This window comes from Zingiber officinale, chromosome 7A, assembly GCF_018446385.1.
Source record: "Zingiber officinale cultivar Zhangliang chromosome 7A, Zo_v1.1, whole genome shotgun sequence".
NCBI classification, from domain to species: domain Eukaryota; kingdom Viridiplantae; phylum Streptophyta; class Magnoliopsida; order Zingiberales; family Zingiberaceae; genus Zingiber; species Zingiber officinale.
This window is the reverse complement of record NC_055998.1, coordinates 58359691-58377290: the sequence shown is the minus strand read 5'-3', so window position 1 is coordinate 58377290 and position 17600 is coordinate 58359691. Positions and strand designations below refer to the sequence as shown.

Below are 17600 nucleotides of genomic sequence, written 5' to 3'. Positions count from 1 at the left end.
TACCAATTGTAGGATCGAAAAGAATTTAGATATCTCTACAATGGTATGATATTATCCACTTTGGGTCTAATCCCTCATGGTTTTACTCTTGGGCTCTTCCCAAAAGGCCTCATACCAATAGAGATATCATCCATCCTTTTAACCCCATGATCTTTTCCATGTATTTTCAATGTGGAACTATATTTGTAACTTTACAATCCTAACATCTCTACCTAACATCTCTCACTTGTGTTATCGTGCAGGATATGAACAACAAAGTTAATGACTCTACTGGTCACAAGCATAGTGGGGTGGAGTGGAAAAGAATCCCTCCAAAGTATAGATGATAAAATTGAAAGTTATCATTTCTTACTAAAACCTCGATGTCCATAAGACATTCAACATTCATATACTTCATCATCAATCAAAAAAATAAAAGTTAATGCTGATTTGTGATTCATATACTTCATCATTTATTATGTGTAGCCACTTATAAGAGTGTCGAATAGGTCAGTTGGACCGGATTGAGTATTTTTTTTTTAACCTAATTCGAATTTGAGTTCAACCCAAAAATCCTAAACTCGAATCCGACCAACCTGAACTCGAACTAAATAACTCGAAAATCCAACTCAAAATGACTTTTTTTTTTTTGACTATTTTCCCTATAATTCTTCATTTTTATCTCAATACTGTATCATTATCATACAAACATGATATTAATATACATAAAAGCATCTTAATTTTCAAAATAAAATTCGATTTAACCAAAAAAAATCCACTAAATTCTATATTTAGGTCAACTCAGGTCAATCCGAGTCAACCCGAACCCGATCCGACCCAACCCGAAAATTTTTAATCCTCTAACCTGAACCCAACCAGAACCCAAAAATGTCCAATCCGAACCTGATTTTTTTTTGTCGACTCGAATTGGATCGTCAAATCAGATTCATTTTTAACACCTCTAGCCACCTAGTAGAATAAGACTTTATTATTATTATTATTATATATTTCATCATCTATTATGGGTTGCCATCTATTTAGTGAGGCATGAATTATAACAACACTCTAGAAAATGTGTTTTTAATTTAATCAAATGATATAAAAAATATAACTACCGATTTTTTTTTTTAATAATAAAAAATTATAGACATTTTTTTTTGATAAAAATAACTTTATTTAAAAAAAACAAAAGTTGCTATTTGTCTATCCAAGGCATAAATAAATCTCTCTTTCATCAACATTTTGAACACTTCAATTGATTCAATGAAACTAATTCAGCTAATTAGGTAAGTTAAGTGACCCGGCTAGATCACAGGAGCAAGAAGGTTCAAATGGTGCCAGACAAGTGCATCAGCTAAATTATATAACATGTTTTATATAAATAAATTACCTTTGAACTAATAAATATAAAGCTTGACAGGGCAGAGATTAAGGAGTTGGGGTTTGAGATGGTGTTGATATCCAAGTCTGATGCGTCAGTTCATTAAGGCTGCATTTGGTTGGACGTAATATAATATATCTTGTAATGTAATCAAATTTGTAATGTAATGTAATGTAATGTAATGTAATCAGGATTACATTACTATGTTTGGTGAAACAGTTGTATACTATGCATGTAATCTTTGATTACATATATGATTACATTATTTTGTTTAGTGTACATTAATTTTGACAAGGAATGTAATTCATATTATTGTAAAATGATAAAAATATCCTTATAATAGAATTTAATAGAATTTAATGTATCTTCCAACTAAATTCTCTTATTTTGTTTGGTCAGGCTTTGTCTTCCTATTTTTTCTTACTTACATTTGCTTTGTGCGTGTAGCAGATCGACAATCAGTTACCTTTTGGAGGCTCCATTGTGTGTCATGCCCTTGAGCATGGTTGTGCTCACGTATGAACAGACAATTATTGTACTTGACTTCACTAGGAGAATTTGAGCCATATACATCAACATGGTGTCGTGGCATTGCTTGGAGGATTTGCTAACAAACGTTCAACTGTGTATTCACTTGATCAACATTCTCAGTATTCGGCTAAAATCCAGATTCATTCAAACCATCTGAAGTGTTCCCTGCTTGATTGACAGAGAATTTCCAGAGGAGCTCAATATGTTGCAAGCAGTGTAACACGTGTTTGTCGAGTCGGTCTCAAAGGCACCATTGCTGATGATTGGAATGTTGTTTGGCACTACAAGTGAAGAGTTGACATTGACACCAAACAAGTACTGCGACCATTTCTTGAACAGGAGGCTGCTGTGAAGGAAATACTTTTTCTGTGGCTCGACAAGGAACAGAAAATCCACCATGTATGCTAGTGTGTCACTTGCAGTCAAAATTATTTGTCCTTAAAATCCCTTTTGAAGCACTGAAAATCCCTTTTTCGTATAGATTTAACAGGGTTATTTGCCCAAATTGTGGTTTATGACAACAAAGGCATAAATGCAATATCATGCACATTAAAGCTATTTACAAAAGTTACCATCATCAAAAATAAGTTAAAACATATTCCACTAATAGAGTAGTGTAGCACTTGTACAATTGAACTATCGAATAAATGCATAGATTTTTCTCTCCATGATGAACTTCTTATTTCTTTGTGGAATGGTAGAGCTCCATATAGTCCAGTGCGGGCCGATTCCAGGACCAGTCTTGCTCCATCACACGCTTGCATAATGAATAGAACCACTCTCGAGCATTGGACCAAGCAGGGAAGGCTCTGGAAAATCCCATTATAAGATCAAATAACATCTATTAAGCAATAACTGGTAGCCCCTATTAGTTTTGTTTGCATCTAGATATATAGAACTCTAAGCGTGTCCTCACTAAGAATATTACAACCAAAATAAAAAGGAAATTGTGCATATAGAAAGATAAATGCTAAAAATCATTGTACCAGAAGACATTGAAAGAGTAAAAAATGTTACAACATGCTCAGTACAACATGGATATATCACAATAGCATTTCATAGATTAGATTCATTGCTGAAATGACTTGAATTCACCCCAATGGGATAGCATGTCCCCACCGATCATGAGCATTATAAAACTCTTCAAGAGAATTATAATCCAAGCATAAAGAAAATCACAGGAATAAAACCAAACTAAATTAAATCAAATCAAATTTTACTAAACCGAACAAAATTAACCACCAAGTTTGCATAAAAAACAAAATTTAACCACCAAGTTTAGCATGTCTAGGAAATTACAAGTTTAACTTGTCCAAATAAATGACAATAAAACCTACAGGTCTACGCCTCAAATATCTCCACTCAATAATGCTTTCATAAAAACTTCTTTCTCGCCATCTGGTATGGTGAAGAAAATATCTATAGTTTCACGATCACAACCAATTTTTCTTGTCGCTTTATGCCGCTCCAACATGCTAAGCCCAGGTAACTTTGTTAAAACCTCATTGACTTTCATTCTTTTTTCAGTGCCTTCATCATATTCCAATGCTTTACTTAATCGATTACTTGCATTGTTAAGTTCTTCCCCAAGAATAGCTGTCGCCTCTCTGATAACTCGAGACAAATCTTTAGTGCTCTCGGTCTTTCTCCTTTTTGGCTTAGAATTCTCTTCGCTTGATCCAAATATGAAATCTTGGGCATATGAAGCATAATCCCCATACTTTCATCATTTTCAACTGCAACTTTATCTAATTCTTCCACAATATCAGTAGGAACTTGAGCATCTTTCCCAGATGCATGGTCTCCACCAAAGATGATAGAAAGTTCCTCATAGTAAGCCAATGACTTATATCTAAATTGTTTTGCATCTCCATGAGTCTATAAAATAAAATTTATATTACTAACTAAACAAAAGAAAAATAAAAATAAACCATTTTAATAATAAAATAAATTACCTTAATATATTCATCCCACACAGAATTTTCAGCCATAATAAATTTTTTTTCTGAGTCTCAACCAAAACCACTGCTACCAACTCCATACAACATGTCATGGACAACATTGTGGAGCTTCTGGAAAGTTCTTAACCTTGATTCAATGTGTGGTTTTGCCTTAATTCGATATCCAGGCAAGCTAACCTCAAACATTTGTTGTAGCTTTAGTCCATGTCCTGGCCTAAAACCTTTCCCATTCTTATTTCTAAGATCTCCAACATTATTTAATTGCATCAATGCTTCAATAAGTGCAGCATCTTCTAAAGCATACCATTGATGTTTATTTCTCACGGGTCTTTTTGGGTTGTAAGATTCTCCTGAAGGATTAGAAGTCATATTCACCTATAGCACAAAAAATTAATAGCACAAATAAAGAGAAATAGCAACTAGCTAAACATTGTAAGCTTGAAACATTGTAATTCAATATACTCAATGGAAAATAGACATTGGGTTTCTACTACTGAATGGAAAATAGAAAGTATTGACCAAATTACAAAGAAACAATGTAAGCTTAAAACATTGTAATTCAACATACTCAAAATAAGCTAAACATAAAATTAAAAATCGTAAGACATGTCACAAAAATCTAATACTTCATAAGAATCACACAAATGATCTCATCTAGATCTTTTCCATTCATTAAACATGTCATTGGCCAAATTATCACGCCAATTGCTAAATTCACTCGAACTCTCAATGGTCAACACCATGTTTTCACCAATGTCATCAACTTCATCTGGTTGACTATCCAGCCTTCTCTCCAACCTTCTTTCTGCAAGATCCCCAGCCATTTCTCTCCTTATAAAATTGTGAAGAAGGCAACATACCATAATAATTTGATTTTGAGTTTGGATCGGATAATAAGCTGGACTTCTAAGTATTGCCCAACGTATTTTAAGTAGCCCAAGGCATCGCTCTATCACATTTCTAGCAGTCGAATGCTTCATATTGAAAAACTCTTGAGGACTTCTAGGTACTCGACCTTCTTTCCACTCATTTAAATGACATCTTTGGCCTTTATATGGTGCTAAAAGCCTTCACAGTTTGTGTAACCAGCATCGACAAGGTAATAATATCCTATAAATTGAATAAATGTATTAAAATAGATCACAAACTCAAAACACAGTAAAGTATTTAGGATATTTTGAAAAATTAATTAGCAAACCACATGGGACTTTTAATCTATTTTTCCTTGTGACTGCATCTCGTAACACTCTACTATCTGCTGCTGAACCTTCCCATCCAGACAACACATATGTAAATTGCATATCTTGGGAACAAGCAGCAAGCACATTAGTAGCAATTTCACCCTTTCTTGTCCGATATCTAGGTTTATCCTCTGCTCTAACTTTAATGCATGCCCCATCTAAAGCTCCCAAACAATTCTAGAAGGAACAACAAAAAGAAAATAAGAAGAAAAAAAAACATAAATCATAACTTTAAAAACAAATATAATAATTACCTTAAACCATTTCCATCTCCAATCTATTGAGTCTGCTGCAATTAGTTCTGGATTTTTGAGAAACACATTTTGTAGACGAATAACAACATTCAAAAATCGGAGAAAATGCCTACTTATTATTTCACTAGACCTTTTAAATCAACATTGTATAGTTCTATTCTTGACATGATGAGCTAGCAAATTTAATGGCATTGCTACTTGCTCATCTACCTCCATATATCTTGTTCCTTTCAGGCCCCCTTCACTTTCAAGCATACAACACAATTTTATAAAACTACTCCTATTCCTTCTTAGCTGTGATATGCAAGTAGTGTCACTCTCATATGCTAAATTATATATCATCCCTCTCCTAGCAAAAACATCATTCACATATTGCCTTTTCAAGCAATACGATCTATTACGCCATTCCACTAAAATACAACACATTTGAAAAAACCAATTCACTATATTCAAGATCTCCAACCAATGCATTAACACAACAACTAATTTCCTTTTTCTCATTATGTTCCTGGTCTTTAAACTAAGACGAGTCATGGCTGCAAAATAAATAAAACCAATAAATGAAAAGGTGTTGACTTTGATGAAAACAAGATGTTGATTTTGGTGAAAACATATAACAAGGTTTGAAAGTAACATTACTTATAACTACACTAAAAAAATACATGCATTTAAATTGTTGATGGTATACACAGAATTACCATTGCAACTTTTGTTGCTCCTTTTTTGTGATTGACATTGGTGACCTCAAACCATGAATTGTTTATAGATCATATACGACATTCTATTTATACCTTACAATGTTAGGTATAGATCATATACAGATGGTAGGATGTAGGATGATATAAGTTCAAACAATAGTCAAGAAGATGTTAGAAAATATTCTCTTCATAGTCTAGAATATGAAATAAACGAGGTTTACAGTCTTTAAGCAGAATAGTGATGACTATGAACTTACAGATGTAGATATTCCGATGCTAATGGAGGCGGTGGATCAAAGCCTTGGCGAGGCTTTATGGGGAACGGAGGGAGGGAGGTGGTGTCGACGTCGATGCTGATGGAGAAAATGGTGGATCAAAGCCTTGGCAAGACTTTAATGGGAAGTAGAGACGAGGGTGCTGCCGACGCTGATGCTGGTGTCGGCGTTGATGCTATTGTCGGTGCCGATGTTGTTGTTGGCGCCGATGCTGATGGAGGGGTTGGATGGAGGTGGTGTCGGCACCGATGCTGATGGAGGCGCCGAGATGAGTGGGTGAGGCGAGGGAGAGGTGGTGTCGGCGCCGTTGCTAGTGAAATCGTTGGGATGAGTCATGAGGAGGGATGTGCGACGGGATGGAGAGGAGTGTCGCAAATGTGTCAAGGAATTACGGTTATATTTGGTATAAAAAAATTTAGGGTTGTAATGTAATCGGATTACATGCTATTTGACTTGTAATCCTGGATTACAAAAGGTTATTATCTTTTGTAATCCAGATTATATTACATTATAAAGTTAGAGTGGTACCAAACAAAATAATCGACTTTGTAATGTAATCTGGATTGCATTATAAGGCAAATTACAAGCTACCAAACACAGACTAATAGTAGGGCTGGCGTCCCCACAGACCGGCTCAATTAGCACAATGCTTCTTTGGTCACCTATATGCAAAGAATCGTCCTGATTTTCTTTTTCAATCACGTAGGGCGGTATGAAAGAATTCAGATGAGAGTTATCATCTTTTTTTGTGGACTAATAGTAGAGCTGACACTCTCGAATATTTGAAGTCAATTCACAAATCTTGGATAAAAACAGCATTTTGTTTATTAATGGTAGGAGATCCAACAATATTACTGTCTCAACATAACGAAGTTGATGCAAACCTCCCCAAATCACACCTACAAATCCAAACAAGCCAGGATACTCCAAATCCAGTGCAATACTACCTTAGTGACACCTATACACCATATCAAACAAGCAAATTACTGACGACACATAAAACACAAGAAAGCGGGTTCAACTTGCCGGATGCTGAGTGACTGCATTCAGGATTTCTGTAAACGAAACAATGCCAACTAAGTGCCATCTTCCTTGTCAGCATCGATCACCCATACATGGGTTGCCCGGTAGGACAGCATCTGCGCCATGACAGCTGCCAGCGAGCTGGTATGCTTGCAGGTCAGTGGTGCACTCCGCCCATGATACATGCTCCTCAATCGCCCGACTGGCATTTCGTTCACTTGACTAGCTGTGAACCCCATACTTCTGCTGCTGAATTTTTGATGCCTTGGCGAGGCTCCACCTCCTGCATTCTGCAGTGGCGAGTTGATAGAATAGTCAGGAATAGAATCTGGAGCGGCGCCATAGTCTTCTGCTCCTAACACAAACTGTCCAGCAGACAAATTTGCCATAGCCCATGCGGCAGCCCAGTAGTTACACTTCCAAAGCTTATAAGCAGATATATCTCCGATGATGTTGTGGGTGCCATCAGAATTTGTCTCCACAACTGCAATTCCACACGGATTGTGAAGTATTGTTCTGATAGCTTCGAGCGTAGATGAGAAGGCATCAATATAAGAATAGTTTGAACTGATGGCTCCAAGAGAGGATATAGAAGACAAAGGAAGAGGAGCCAAAGCACCTAGGCAGCCAATTAGGAAACGAACTACATCTTCACGGGAGAGGCAGCAATATTTATTCTCATGGAGGGCAGAAGATGACGGCCGATCGCTGTTGCTTGCTCCACCTACGGATGAACTCTGAATGCTCTTCAGCCATTTGCCATTGTAAAGAACAGAAAATCGCTTGCTGAAGCCTCTCCACATGACACTTTTGCGCACTAGGAGCCATTTCACACCTTGCTTCATCATGTCTAGTGCATCAATTAACCTTAGAATGAATCAAGGTAGAAAATAGAGTAAGAAGGAAGAATAACTCCTTGAAAGGGAAATGAGAAGAGAAAATGCAATAAAAAGGACAGCACCATAATTTTTTCCATGTAAGCAAGTATTGTATAATGCTGAAGTTTTAGTATTGATTAATATCACCTAGATGCATAATGAAACCCATAGTTGCCTAGCTAAATCATCCAATACAGATACAGAAATTTCACAAAGATTGCAGACAGGTTGGGAAAAAAAAACTAAAATAATCAATGAAAATAACTAGAGACTAGTGAATCTACAATACAAAATTGATGGAATTCATTTAAATTCGATCAAATAAAGAGCAAAACTAATTGAAATAGATTAAAATTTTAATCAAATTGAGATAAATTTGAAAATCGTGACCGATTTAGCTTCTCTTTAATCCCACCTTCATTCTCAAAGAGTTCAAGAATCCTTTCCCTCTAAAACTGCCTATTCTTGCCACAACTTGAGATTCACCATATCATAAGATTAAACATCATTCATTCAACTTTTTGATCACTCATTAGACTCAACACCTTATTTGTCTGCTGCCTAAACTATTTATAGGGATCGTGATGATGAGTGGTTATTATGAATTGATAGATTATTGCCCGCACAGGTGTAGTCAAGTTGGTACTTGGGCAGGGCTTGCCACCAGAGAGGCATGGTTCGATTCCTGGCAAGTGCAAATACTGCTTCAGGTTATCTCATGCCTCTATCTAGGAAGGTCGCTCGACTAAGGCTAAATAAGTCCCCGTGATTTATCCCTTTCCAGAATATGTAGGGTCACCCTGGAGGGGCCGCTAAGGTGACCGCTTTACCTTTTACCACAAGAGAGATTATTAAGGATTGAGAAAGAACATCGTAATATCAATCAATCAATAAAGAGCATGAAACTAGCCATCAACTAGAAACTAACTAAACTCTATAACATTAAATATTAAACAATCACACTTTTACACTTGTAAAATCTGGCAATTAAATAATCTTATTAGATTTTTTAGAAATTTTTAAAATTTTTTCTAAATTTAATTGGAGTCCATATGACAAGTTTAAGGAGGGGTGCATCAGTTAAGTTATTGAAAGCCCATTTGGAATATCCCTTAAGTGGGAGTTAAAAAATCTCATTTATGCCCAATTAACCTAAGTACTAAAATCTAAACCTAAGTTTTATTTTCCTTCCCCTACACTTCGCCCCGATCCTTCTCGCCGCTGCACACCCTCTTCTCCTAGACCACCATCGTCGCTGCCCCATCGCCGGCTGCCACGAGCCAACGACCGACGCTGTGCACCTCCCTCTGCCAGTACCTATTGTTGCCGGTTGCCGCCTGATCTCCCCGATTCTAGCCTCCAAGCTCTCTTCCTCCTGATCTCTTCATCACCAGTCACCGCTGCCTGTCATCTTCCACTCGCGTGAGACTAGCCGGCAACGCAACGACCGCAGCTGTCGACGGAGGTGATGCTGTTACCAATTGCGAGAGCTGCAGAGCCCTTCCATCGCCACATCTACTCTTCCCATGCCCTAGCGCCGCCCCTGTCCTGATCCGAGGCCGCTGCCGCGACGCATACCCTACTGGTTGTGCCCTAGCTTTTGATCCACCATTGTGCTCGAGCGCCGACGTCCTGGTCGACACCGCAGATTCCGTGAGTCGTCGACTTCCTTTCCATCCATAAGTAAGAAGCAATCTCACCATGTGTCGTAGCTCTCTCCACGATGTGAATCCAGCAACCATTGTCGTAGCCGATCAGGTCGAGCTGTTGCATCCAGCCTACCAGCGCCACCTACAGTGAATTGCTGCTAGAGAAGATGTGGTTGATTAGGATAAACACTAATTAAATCTTATTGTTGTAATTGATCTATGATTGGTGCTAATTTAGGGTTATTTGTTGTAGAGAACAACACCTTTTATCTTGCTCCGGTCATCATGGTGTGTGGGCGATTCATAGCTCTAGCCACAAATTTTCTAACAACAAGATCTCTGGCAAATTAAGGTTAGTTGGCCTTGGATATCAGATTTACATAGCATGGATTTCATGTCTACATCGGATTGATTAATGGATATGAGTTAATGGAGTTTGTGATCGGTTCTAGTTTATTACTTAGAGATTGGTTGAATTTAGTAGTGAAAAGCATAATTAACAGTAGGGTTATTTGTGGATTAAATTGAAACATGTGAACGACAAATTTAGATCAGTTTAGATTGATTTATGGTTGATACATTATAGATCCTTAGTTTTGCCACGTATCCTGTATTTGTAGGATTCGTGCTGGATGTGACCTTTTGGATTTGTGGAAGACAGTTGACACGATCTACATATAAAGGTGGGTACTTCTTGCTTTGTTTTTTTTAGTACTTTGACCTTCATACATGAACTATTTTGGATAAGTAACTGTTTTTACTTTGACTCTACTCTTATTTTCCTGCGCTTGATACTTTCACGTGATCTTTGAGAAACTCATTTCTATATCTATACAGTCTCTCGTTGTTGTTCATGATAGGTAGCAGATACTAAATACCATGGTTGTATGCTTTGACTGTTGTTTATTTATGTACTATATTAAGCATACTGGCTTCATGTAGCATACCTAATTTTTACTTATATTGGTATGATGACTGTTGTTTATTTATGTACCGTATTGAGCATGTTGGTTTCATGTAGCATACCTAATTTCTACTTATATTTGTATGATGACTGTTGCATTTGGCGTATCATATCATGACATGCATGTCAACGACAAATTCTTACTTACGGTCGAGAGAGTCGTTGACCAGGGTTGCATCCTCGGCCACTCGAGAGAGTGGTAGCTGGAGTTGATGTCGCTTGTCCTGTCGTGCTTCCACTTGGTCACTCATAGGTAGTGATAGTTGGAGTTGCGAGCAGCAGGGACCCCGTCACAGACGTAGCTAATTAGCTACTATGCAACTGTCCCCTCGGCCACTCGTGAGAGTGGTAGCTGGAGTGATGTACAGTCTGTCACTGACCCGACCTCTCGACCATACAGGGGTCATAGTGCAGAGGGGTGGGCGGGAGTGATCATCCGTGCATACACTGTTGTTATTCTTGCTTTGGCTGTTGTTGTTTACATATGCTGTTATTCCTTACTTATGCTGTCGTGGTATACTTATACTGTCATCGCTTACTATTGTTGTTCACTTATACTGTCATGCTTACTTATGTTGAGATATACACTCGTTGTAGGGGTTGAGACTCTAGTTTATTTATTGGTAAAGTGGATACCTATCACTTATTACCTCTGTAGTTATAAGCAGTACTGTAGCAAGTTTGTGTCACCCCTTACCTTCTATTACCTAGCCTAGGATATAGTTTCAGTTATGAGCATTTATTATGGATTTATTTTAGTATCTGCTATTTCCTTTATGAGACTGTATACTCTTGGCTCACTCTCGAGTTGTACTTTATGTTCATGTACTATCTTTCTTTTACCCGCTGAGTTCCAATACTCACCACCCCATAACTGGTTTATTTCGCCAGGTAGCAGGTAGACGAATTATGGATGCTTGGAAAGTCCCGGTTGCCAGTCTCACGTCACACTCGAGGATAGTCTTCTTTTGTTTTGTTACTGTTTGGGTGGTATGTTGATTTTGCGTAGATTGTTTTTCAATAAGTCGATGTGGATTTTAGAGTCTAGTCTGATTGTTGCAGGTATTTTAGTTAGTGACTCTGTTTGTCTTACATTCGTATTATTTTATGATTTTTTGCTGCATTTATTTTCAGTCGTGTGGGATGTTATTATACTGCGTGGTTGTGTGTTTACTTTCAGTCGTGTGGACTTATTATTCGGCGTAGTTGTGCTTATATCCAGCCGTGTAGACTGTTGAATATGTTATATGTTGTGTGTGTATGTATATATTGGTCTCAATTGTCACTGGTACAGGGAGATGTTGTCGGGTTTTTGTCTGACATGGACTCCTCTGGGGCGTGACAATACTTTTATTAAAAAAATATTTAACAATATAATGTTATTTATATCATGGTTCATATCTATTTTTAGTATTTATCATTTTTATACCAATAGGTATGATATTATTTGTAAATTGGATCATTAATAATTTGATATATAGACAAATACTTCGAGATTTTAAAAGATCTATCACACTGACATATAATATCCTTCTCTTTTTTTTTAGACCGATTTTAATTTCACTTATTCTACTGATCCCGTACTGTATTTGGATTCTTTAACTATTTGATCCTGATCCCAATACAAATTTTTACAACTATGATTAAAACATACAAGCAGCCTTCAAAGAAAAACAAATCATCCTTGTAGACAAATAAACCTACAAAACAATTTGCTTCCACGAGTTATGAGAAATGGACAGGAAAAGAAAAGATTTAATACAACAACAAGTTATAATTTGCAAATATTCTGACATCTTGCTCTATCATTGAACAAAATTGAATAGCACAGTGGTAATACAAAATGTAATTCTTTTTTCAAAGATCAAGCAATTATTTATGACAAAAGCAGATCATCCACAATGAGAAAATAAAGTCACCTTGAACTTTTTCTGTTACCAAACTCATTTTACAATATCATAAGATCCCAGAATTAGAGGATGAAATTATCCATAACAAAATATACGAAGTGCATAAACCTCACTGAAGATGTGTGGGTGTACAGTTGAGAAACTTAGACTACATACCTTCCATGGTAAATAATCAAAATGAGTATGCTAGGAAAGTCACATATGGCCATGGCTCCTAGAAGGAGCTAAATTCCAATAAGTACCACAAATAATAAATAGACATGCATAATTCAAAATATTCAATATATATTCATCAATGCCTATAACTCCCTGAAGGATTTAAATCTGATCAATACTAGCTGCAAGAAATCAACATTCGTAAGGGAAATTATTTAACATTGATTGGAATGTGCCTGGTGATTGTTATTTATCCACTTGATTGATAGGAAGCTGCAATTTACCTTCTAGTGACTGTTGCAAACAATTTGATAAAAGTTTAACAAGTTACATAAATGCTGTGCAAGATGCAAAGGACATGAAAAAGCTGTTCCTTTACTATCTGAATGAAAATTTAAATTTATTTTGTAATGCATTGTCTTAATTGATAAAATCAAAAAGATAAATCAAAAGAGAATGAAAAGAAGCATATGATATAATATTCCAAAGCAAGGTGATCTATCAATGTTAATAATTAAGGGAATTTCTAAAATGAATTATGCAAGTTTTCGATTCTTCTTGGAAATGGAATAGAGTAGCCTTCCTAACCTAGCGTTGTGCATGTTTCACTATTAGTCAATCTGTACCAGGAATGACTCAGAATCTTTTATATGTAACCCATCTAATTTCTGAAATTTAAAGAATGTCAAAAGGGATTGATGCCTTGGTTCAATCTGCTTTTTACAGCTCAAAAATCCTAAAAGTTATGGTTGCTTTACAGATAAAGATTTCCATCACAAATTCATTTTTACTCTTGGAGTAACATTTAAATAATATGATAGCTTTATGATAATCAATGTGTCACTTGGAAAGAAGCTGAAACAAACTATCAACCTCATATTCGCGCTAATATGTCAATTATCAGTCTAAAGGAAAATGCTTTCTAGTGGATACTTTAGCCTATTTGTCTACTATACCACAAATTTTCTTTAAAAAGTCTCATCCATAAAAACAAGATCAATCCAGCCATGCTTTCATGTTCCAATCTAACACTTCAATTTATGATGAAAGGAGAACATACATCAAAAAATTCTCTTAGAGTATGGGAGAAGCAACTTCACAACATCAGTTTGCAAATATCATGAAACAAAGGTCCGAAGTTAAGTGATTAGTATTAGCAATGTAGATCTGTAGAATGCATATGGACGTATCTCAGGATCTAAGAATAGTATAGAAGTGCATTATAAGGGTGGTCATGAAGACCAATATGAATTATTTCAGGTCCTACCAACAGACAAAGAAAGCAGAATCCACAATCTATAATAACGACCATATAAAATTAGTTGTATGAATAGTCAACAATAATGTGACTAAAAAACTACACACATGATGTAATGGTGAAACATAGTCTAGGTTGTGCTTGGACCACCTGGAAATTGGCTTGGCCTAACACAACCCATAAAAAATCAGGTTGTCTCGTGTTGGCCCTTGCCTGAAAATTGGGTTAGGCTAAGCAGAGAGATTCATCCCATGGAGTAGGCACGACATGCATGCCTAACATGCCTATGGAGTGATTCAATGGCTAAAACCTCCTAAAATGACTATATATATATATATAGTTATGATATCCTGCATGACGCGCACAGTACGCGACTTTGCGCATTGCGCAGGATATCAGCGCTTTTTTTCTTTTTAATTTTTTTTTTAAATTTTGAATTAAAAAATAATTAAAATATTATTTAAAAATTTTATTTTTAGGATTCATATTTCCCAATTGGGTCATAGGGTTTAAGGCACAGGATTTTTTTTTAAAGATTTTACCTCTAGGGTTCAGATTTCCCAATTGGATTATAGTATTTAGTAAAAAGAAAAATTAAAAATAAAATAAATGTAAGTATTTATGGAGTATTGTAATATGTTTAGGAGATATATTCATGGATTAGGGATTTATATATGAGGAAATATTGATTTTTTAAAATTCAAAATCGAAATAATAGATATCGTATGTTATTATTTATTATTATTATTTTTTTAAAATTTTGAATTAAAAAAATTAATTAAAATATTTTTTAAGATTTTATTTTAGGATTCATTCTTCCCAATTGGATTATAATTTTCAAGCTGTTTTTTAGATTTTACCTCTAGGATTCTGACATTCCAATTGATTATAGTGTTTAGTAAAAAGAAAAATTAAAAATGAAATAAATTTAAATATTTATAGAGTATTATAATATGTTTATGGGATATATTTATATATAGAAATATTGATTTTTTTAATTCAAATTAAAAAAAAAATTAGAAAAGTGATATGCTGCGTGCGCACAGTCGCGCACTATGCGGCGCGCAACATATCACTATATATATATATATATATATATATTACTATTTAGAGGATATTTTTGTCAAATTGAAGACTAATAATTATCAAATTATTTAAATTTTTTTAAAAAATATCTCTACAAATGCTTTAATCCCGCCCCTTTACAAATTATGATAAGCTCTTCATGTTATATTATTATTTTTGTTATATTAAAGTAAAGACGTAATATTGTATTTATGTAAATATGAAAATTTAGATTTCTATTTCTCCATTTTTTTTTAAAAAAATGTTTCTTGATCTGCGGGCCTGGGCTAAAGCAGGCTGGGGCCCATGCCAGGTGGCAGGCTGGGCCCATGCCAGGTGGCCTAGTGTGACATAAGGAGACAACCCCGTGCCGTGCCCGGCTGCCTTGGCCCGTTGAAACGTGTATGAAGATGTGAGATTAAAAGAAACCTGAAAGCATAATTAGGTAGATATATTTTTCATCCACATGTTCATAACTCCAGGAAGATCGGTGCTTGCTTTATGATCAAATTATGACAATAATGATTCGAATAAGATCAGCAACTAAGACTACAACATTAACAAGTAGAGAGCTTGTAGGAGATGGCAGTTCGATAGCAAGCAACACTAGCAGTCGATCAAATGCGAGAAGAAAGGAATTGAGAGATTCACAAAGTTAGAGCACGCTAAATGAATAAACAACAAAGTTCCCTCTAATTTTAGATCGGACTAATCGATACCCCCAAATAAGTGGTAAAAGAGATGCACCTTGTTGCCGGATCCACCTCCTTCAAGAGGCCGAGGTTGGGCGTGACCAACTCGGAGACCGGCGTCCACATGGCCTTCTCCTGATCGTCGTCGCCGGCGCACGCTAGGAACGCGACGACGTCCAGGGAGTTGAGCATCCCAACGAACCTGTCAGCGGAAGGGGGAAGCGGCGGAGCGATGGGGAAATCTGGAGAGGGGCAGCGCCAGACCGCGATGGCTCCATCGGCGGAGTCCCCGATGGCGAGGACGGCCGCCTTGACGGGCTGGGCGTCGGAGAACTGGACAAGCTCTGGCTTTCCGAGGGTGAGATCGCCGACGACGTGGTGAAGGAAGATGAGGGCCATGGGGAGGTAGCCGGTGGGGACTAGGGGTCAGGAGAGGGAGTGAAGGAGGGTGAGATGGAGGAGGAGGAAGCCGGTGATGGGCTTGGACCGGGTGCAGGGGAGGGAGGAGACTACAGGTTCGATAAGGAGACTGACGCCCCCGGCGGAGAGAGCGGAATGGACGGCGCCGGCCATGGCAGGGAAGAAATGCCCATCAAATAAATAAAAAAAATGGAATTATCAATCGACAGAAGTCAAGATGAGGAACAGGAGGAAGAGCAGCGAGAGGAAAGGACAACTCGGAACGCTGAGGAAAAAGATGCGTGGGCTTGCGTTGGACTGTCAAACAATAATGGCAAAGTTGTAAATATCTGTATTTTTTTTAAAGGGTGGGCCAAATAATTTAATAGATATTTGATTTTATTTTTTATTTATTTATTTTTACTATTTATTCAATCCGTTATTCTCAAATTTTTATTATCTTTAATTTTTTATTTTTTATATATTTTAAATTATTTTCTCTCTATATATAATATTTACTTTTTATTAGTTAATTCGTGGGACCGACTCTCTCGTTGATGTGATGATTTCATTTTTTTGATTAGTCAATCTATTTCCTTTATTTTTTTCTAAATTAAATGATATTTCAATATTTATAAAATAAATTTCATGACCTAAATTTAGAGAACTAATATTCATAAAATCTAAATTTAAGAAATGAATAATATAGTTGATGTAAAGAGTTTTTTTATGTAAAATATAAAATTTAAGATAAATCCTGTATTTAAGGAAGTTGATGTGGATGCTCTTGCATCTGCGTCTGCTTCTTTATAATTTCTCTAAAATTTAAGATAAATCATTCATTTTATTAAATTTAGATAATTATTTTTTACGGCACATTACATCAGTTATCCTAAAATTTCTGTCTTTATTTTTTATGATTTTTTTCTCTTTCTTCCACTTTTTTTTTTGTTATATTTTCTCTTTCTATGTGATATACTTTTTCTTATCTAATTCATTTCGTTTACTTTGTCTCTTTTCTAATTAAATTATATTTTAATGTTTAAAGAATAAATTTTATTCTCTTTACTTTGTCTCTTTTCTAATTAAATTATATTTTAATGTTTAGAGAATAAATTTTATTCTCTAAATTTAGAGCAGTACTATTTATGAAATCTAAATTTAAGAAATGAATAAGATAACTAATGCAAAGATTTTTTTTTATAGAAAATATAAAATTTAAAGTAAATTCTATGTTGAAGGAAGCTGATGTGAATGTTTAAGGACATCTATATTAGTTTCTCTAT

General features: G+C 35.8%; 1 protein-coding gene and 1 long non-coding RNA gene across 2 annotated transcripts; one reads left to right on the top strand and one right to left on the bottom strand.

Moving 5' to 3' along the window:
* Positions 1-7131: 7131 nt before the first annotated feature.
* On the bottom strand, positions 7132-16627 carry LOC122001427 (CBS domain-containing protein CBSX6-like). The gene is made up of 2 exons (XM_042556157.1): positions 15971-16627; positions 7132-8210 (listed from the first exon to the last, which is right to left on the bottom strand). Exons 1-2 carry the CDS (start codon positions 16312-16314, stop codon positions 7397-7399), a joined length of 1158 nt encoding a protein of 385 aa, XP_042412091.1. The 5' UTR covers positions 16315-16627; the 3' UTR covers positions 7132-7396.
* On the top strand, positions 9900-11967 carry LOC122001429. Its single transcript, XR_006117361.1, has 4 exons — positions 9900-10042; positions 10124-10222; positions 10491-10553; positions 11726-11967. It is a non-coding gene; the product is annotated as an uncharacterized LOC122001429 (long non-coding RNA).
* Positions 16628-17600: the final 973 nt, after the last annotated feature.

Coding starts and splice junctions, on each gene's coding strand:
- LOC122001427 (XM_042556157.1), bottom strand. CDS start 16,314: ATGGCCCTCATCTTCCTTCACCACGTCGTCGGCGATCTCACCCTCGGA. Junction 8,211..15,970: donor GAGGTGGATCCGGCAACAAG/GTGCATCTCTTT, acceptor ATTCATTCTAAG/GTTAATTGATGCACTAGACA.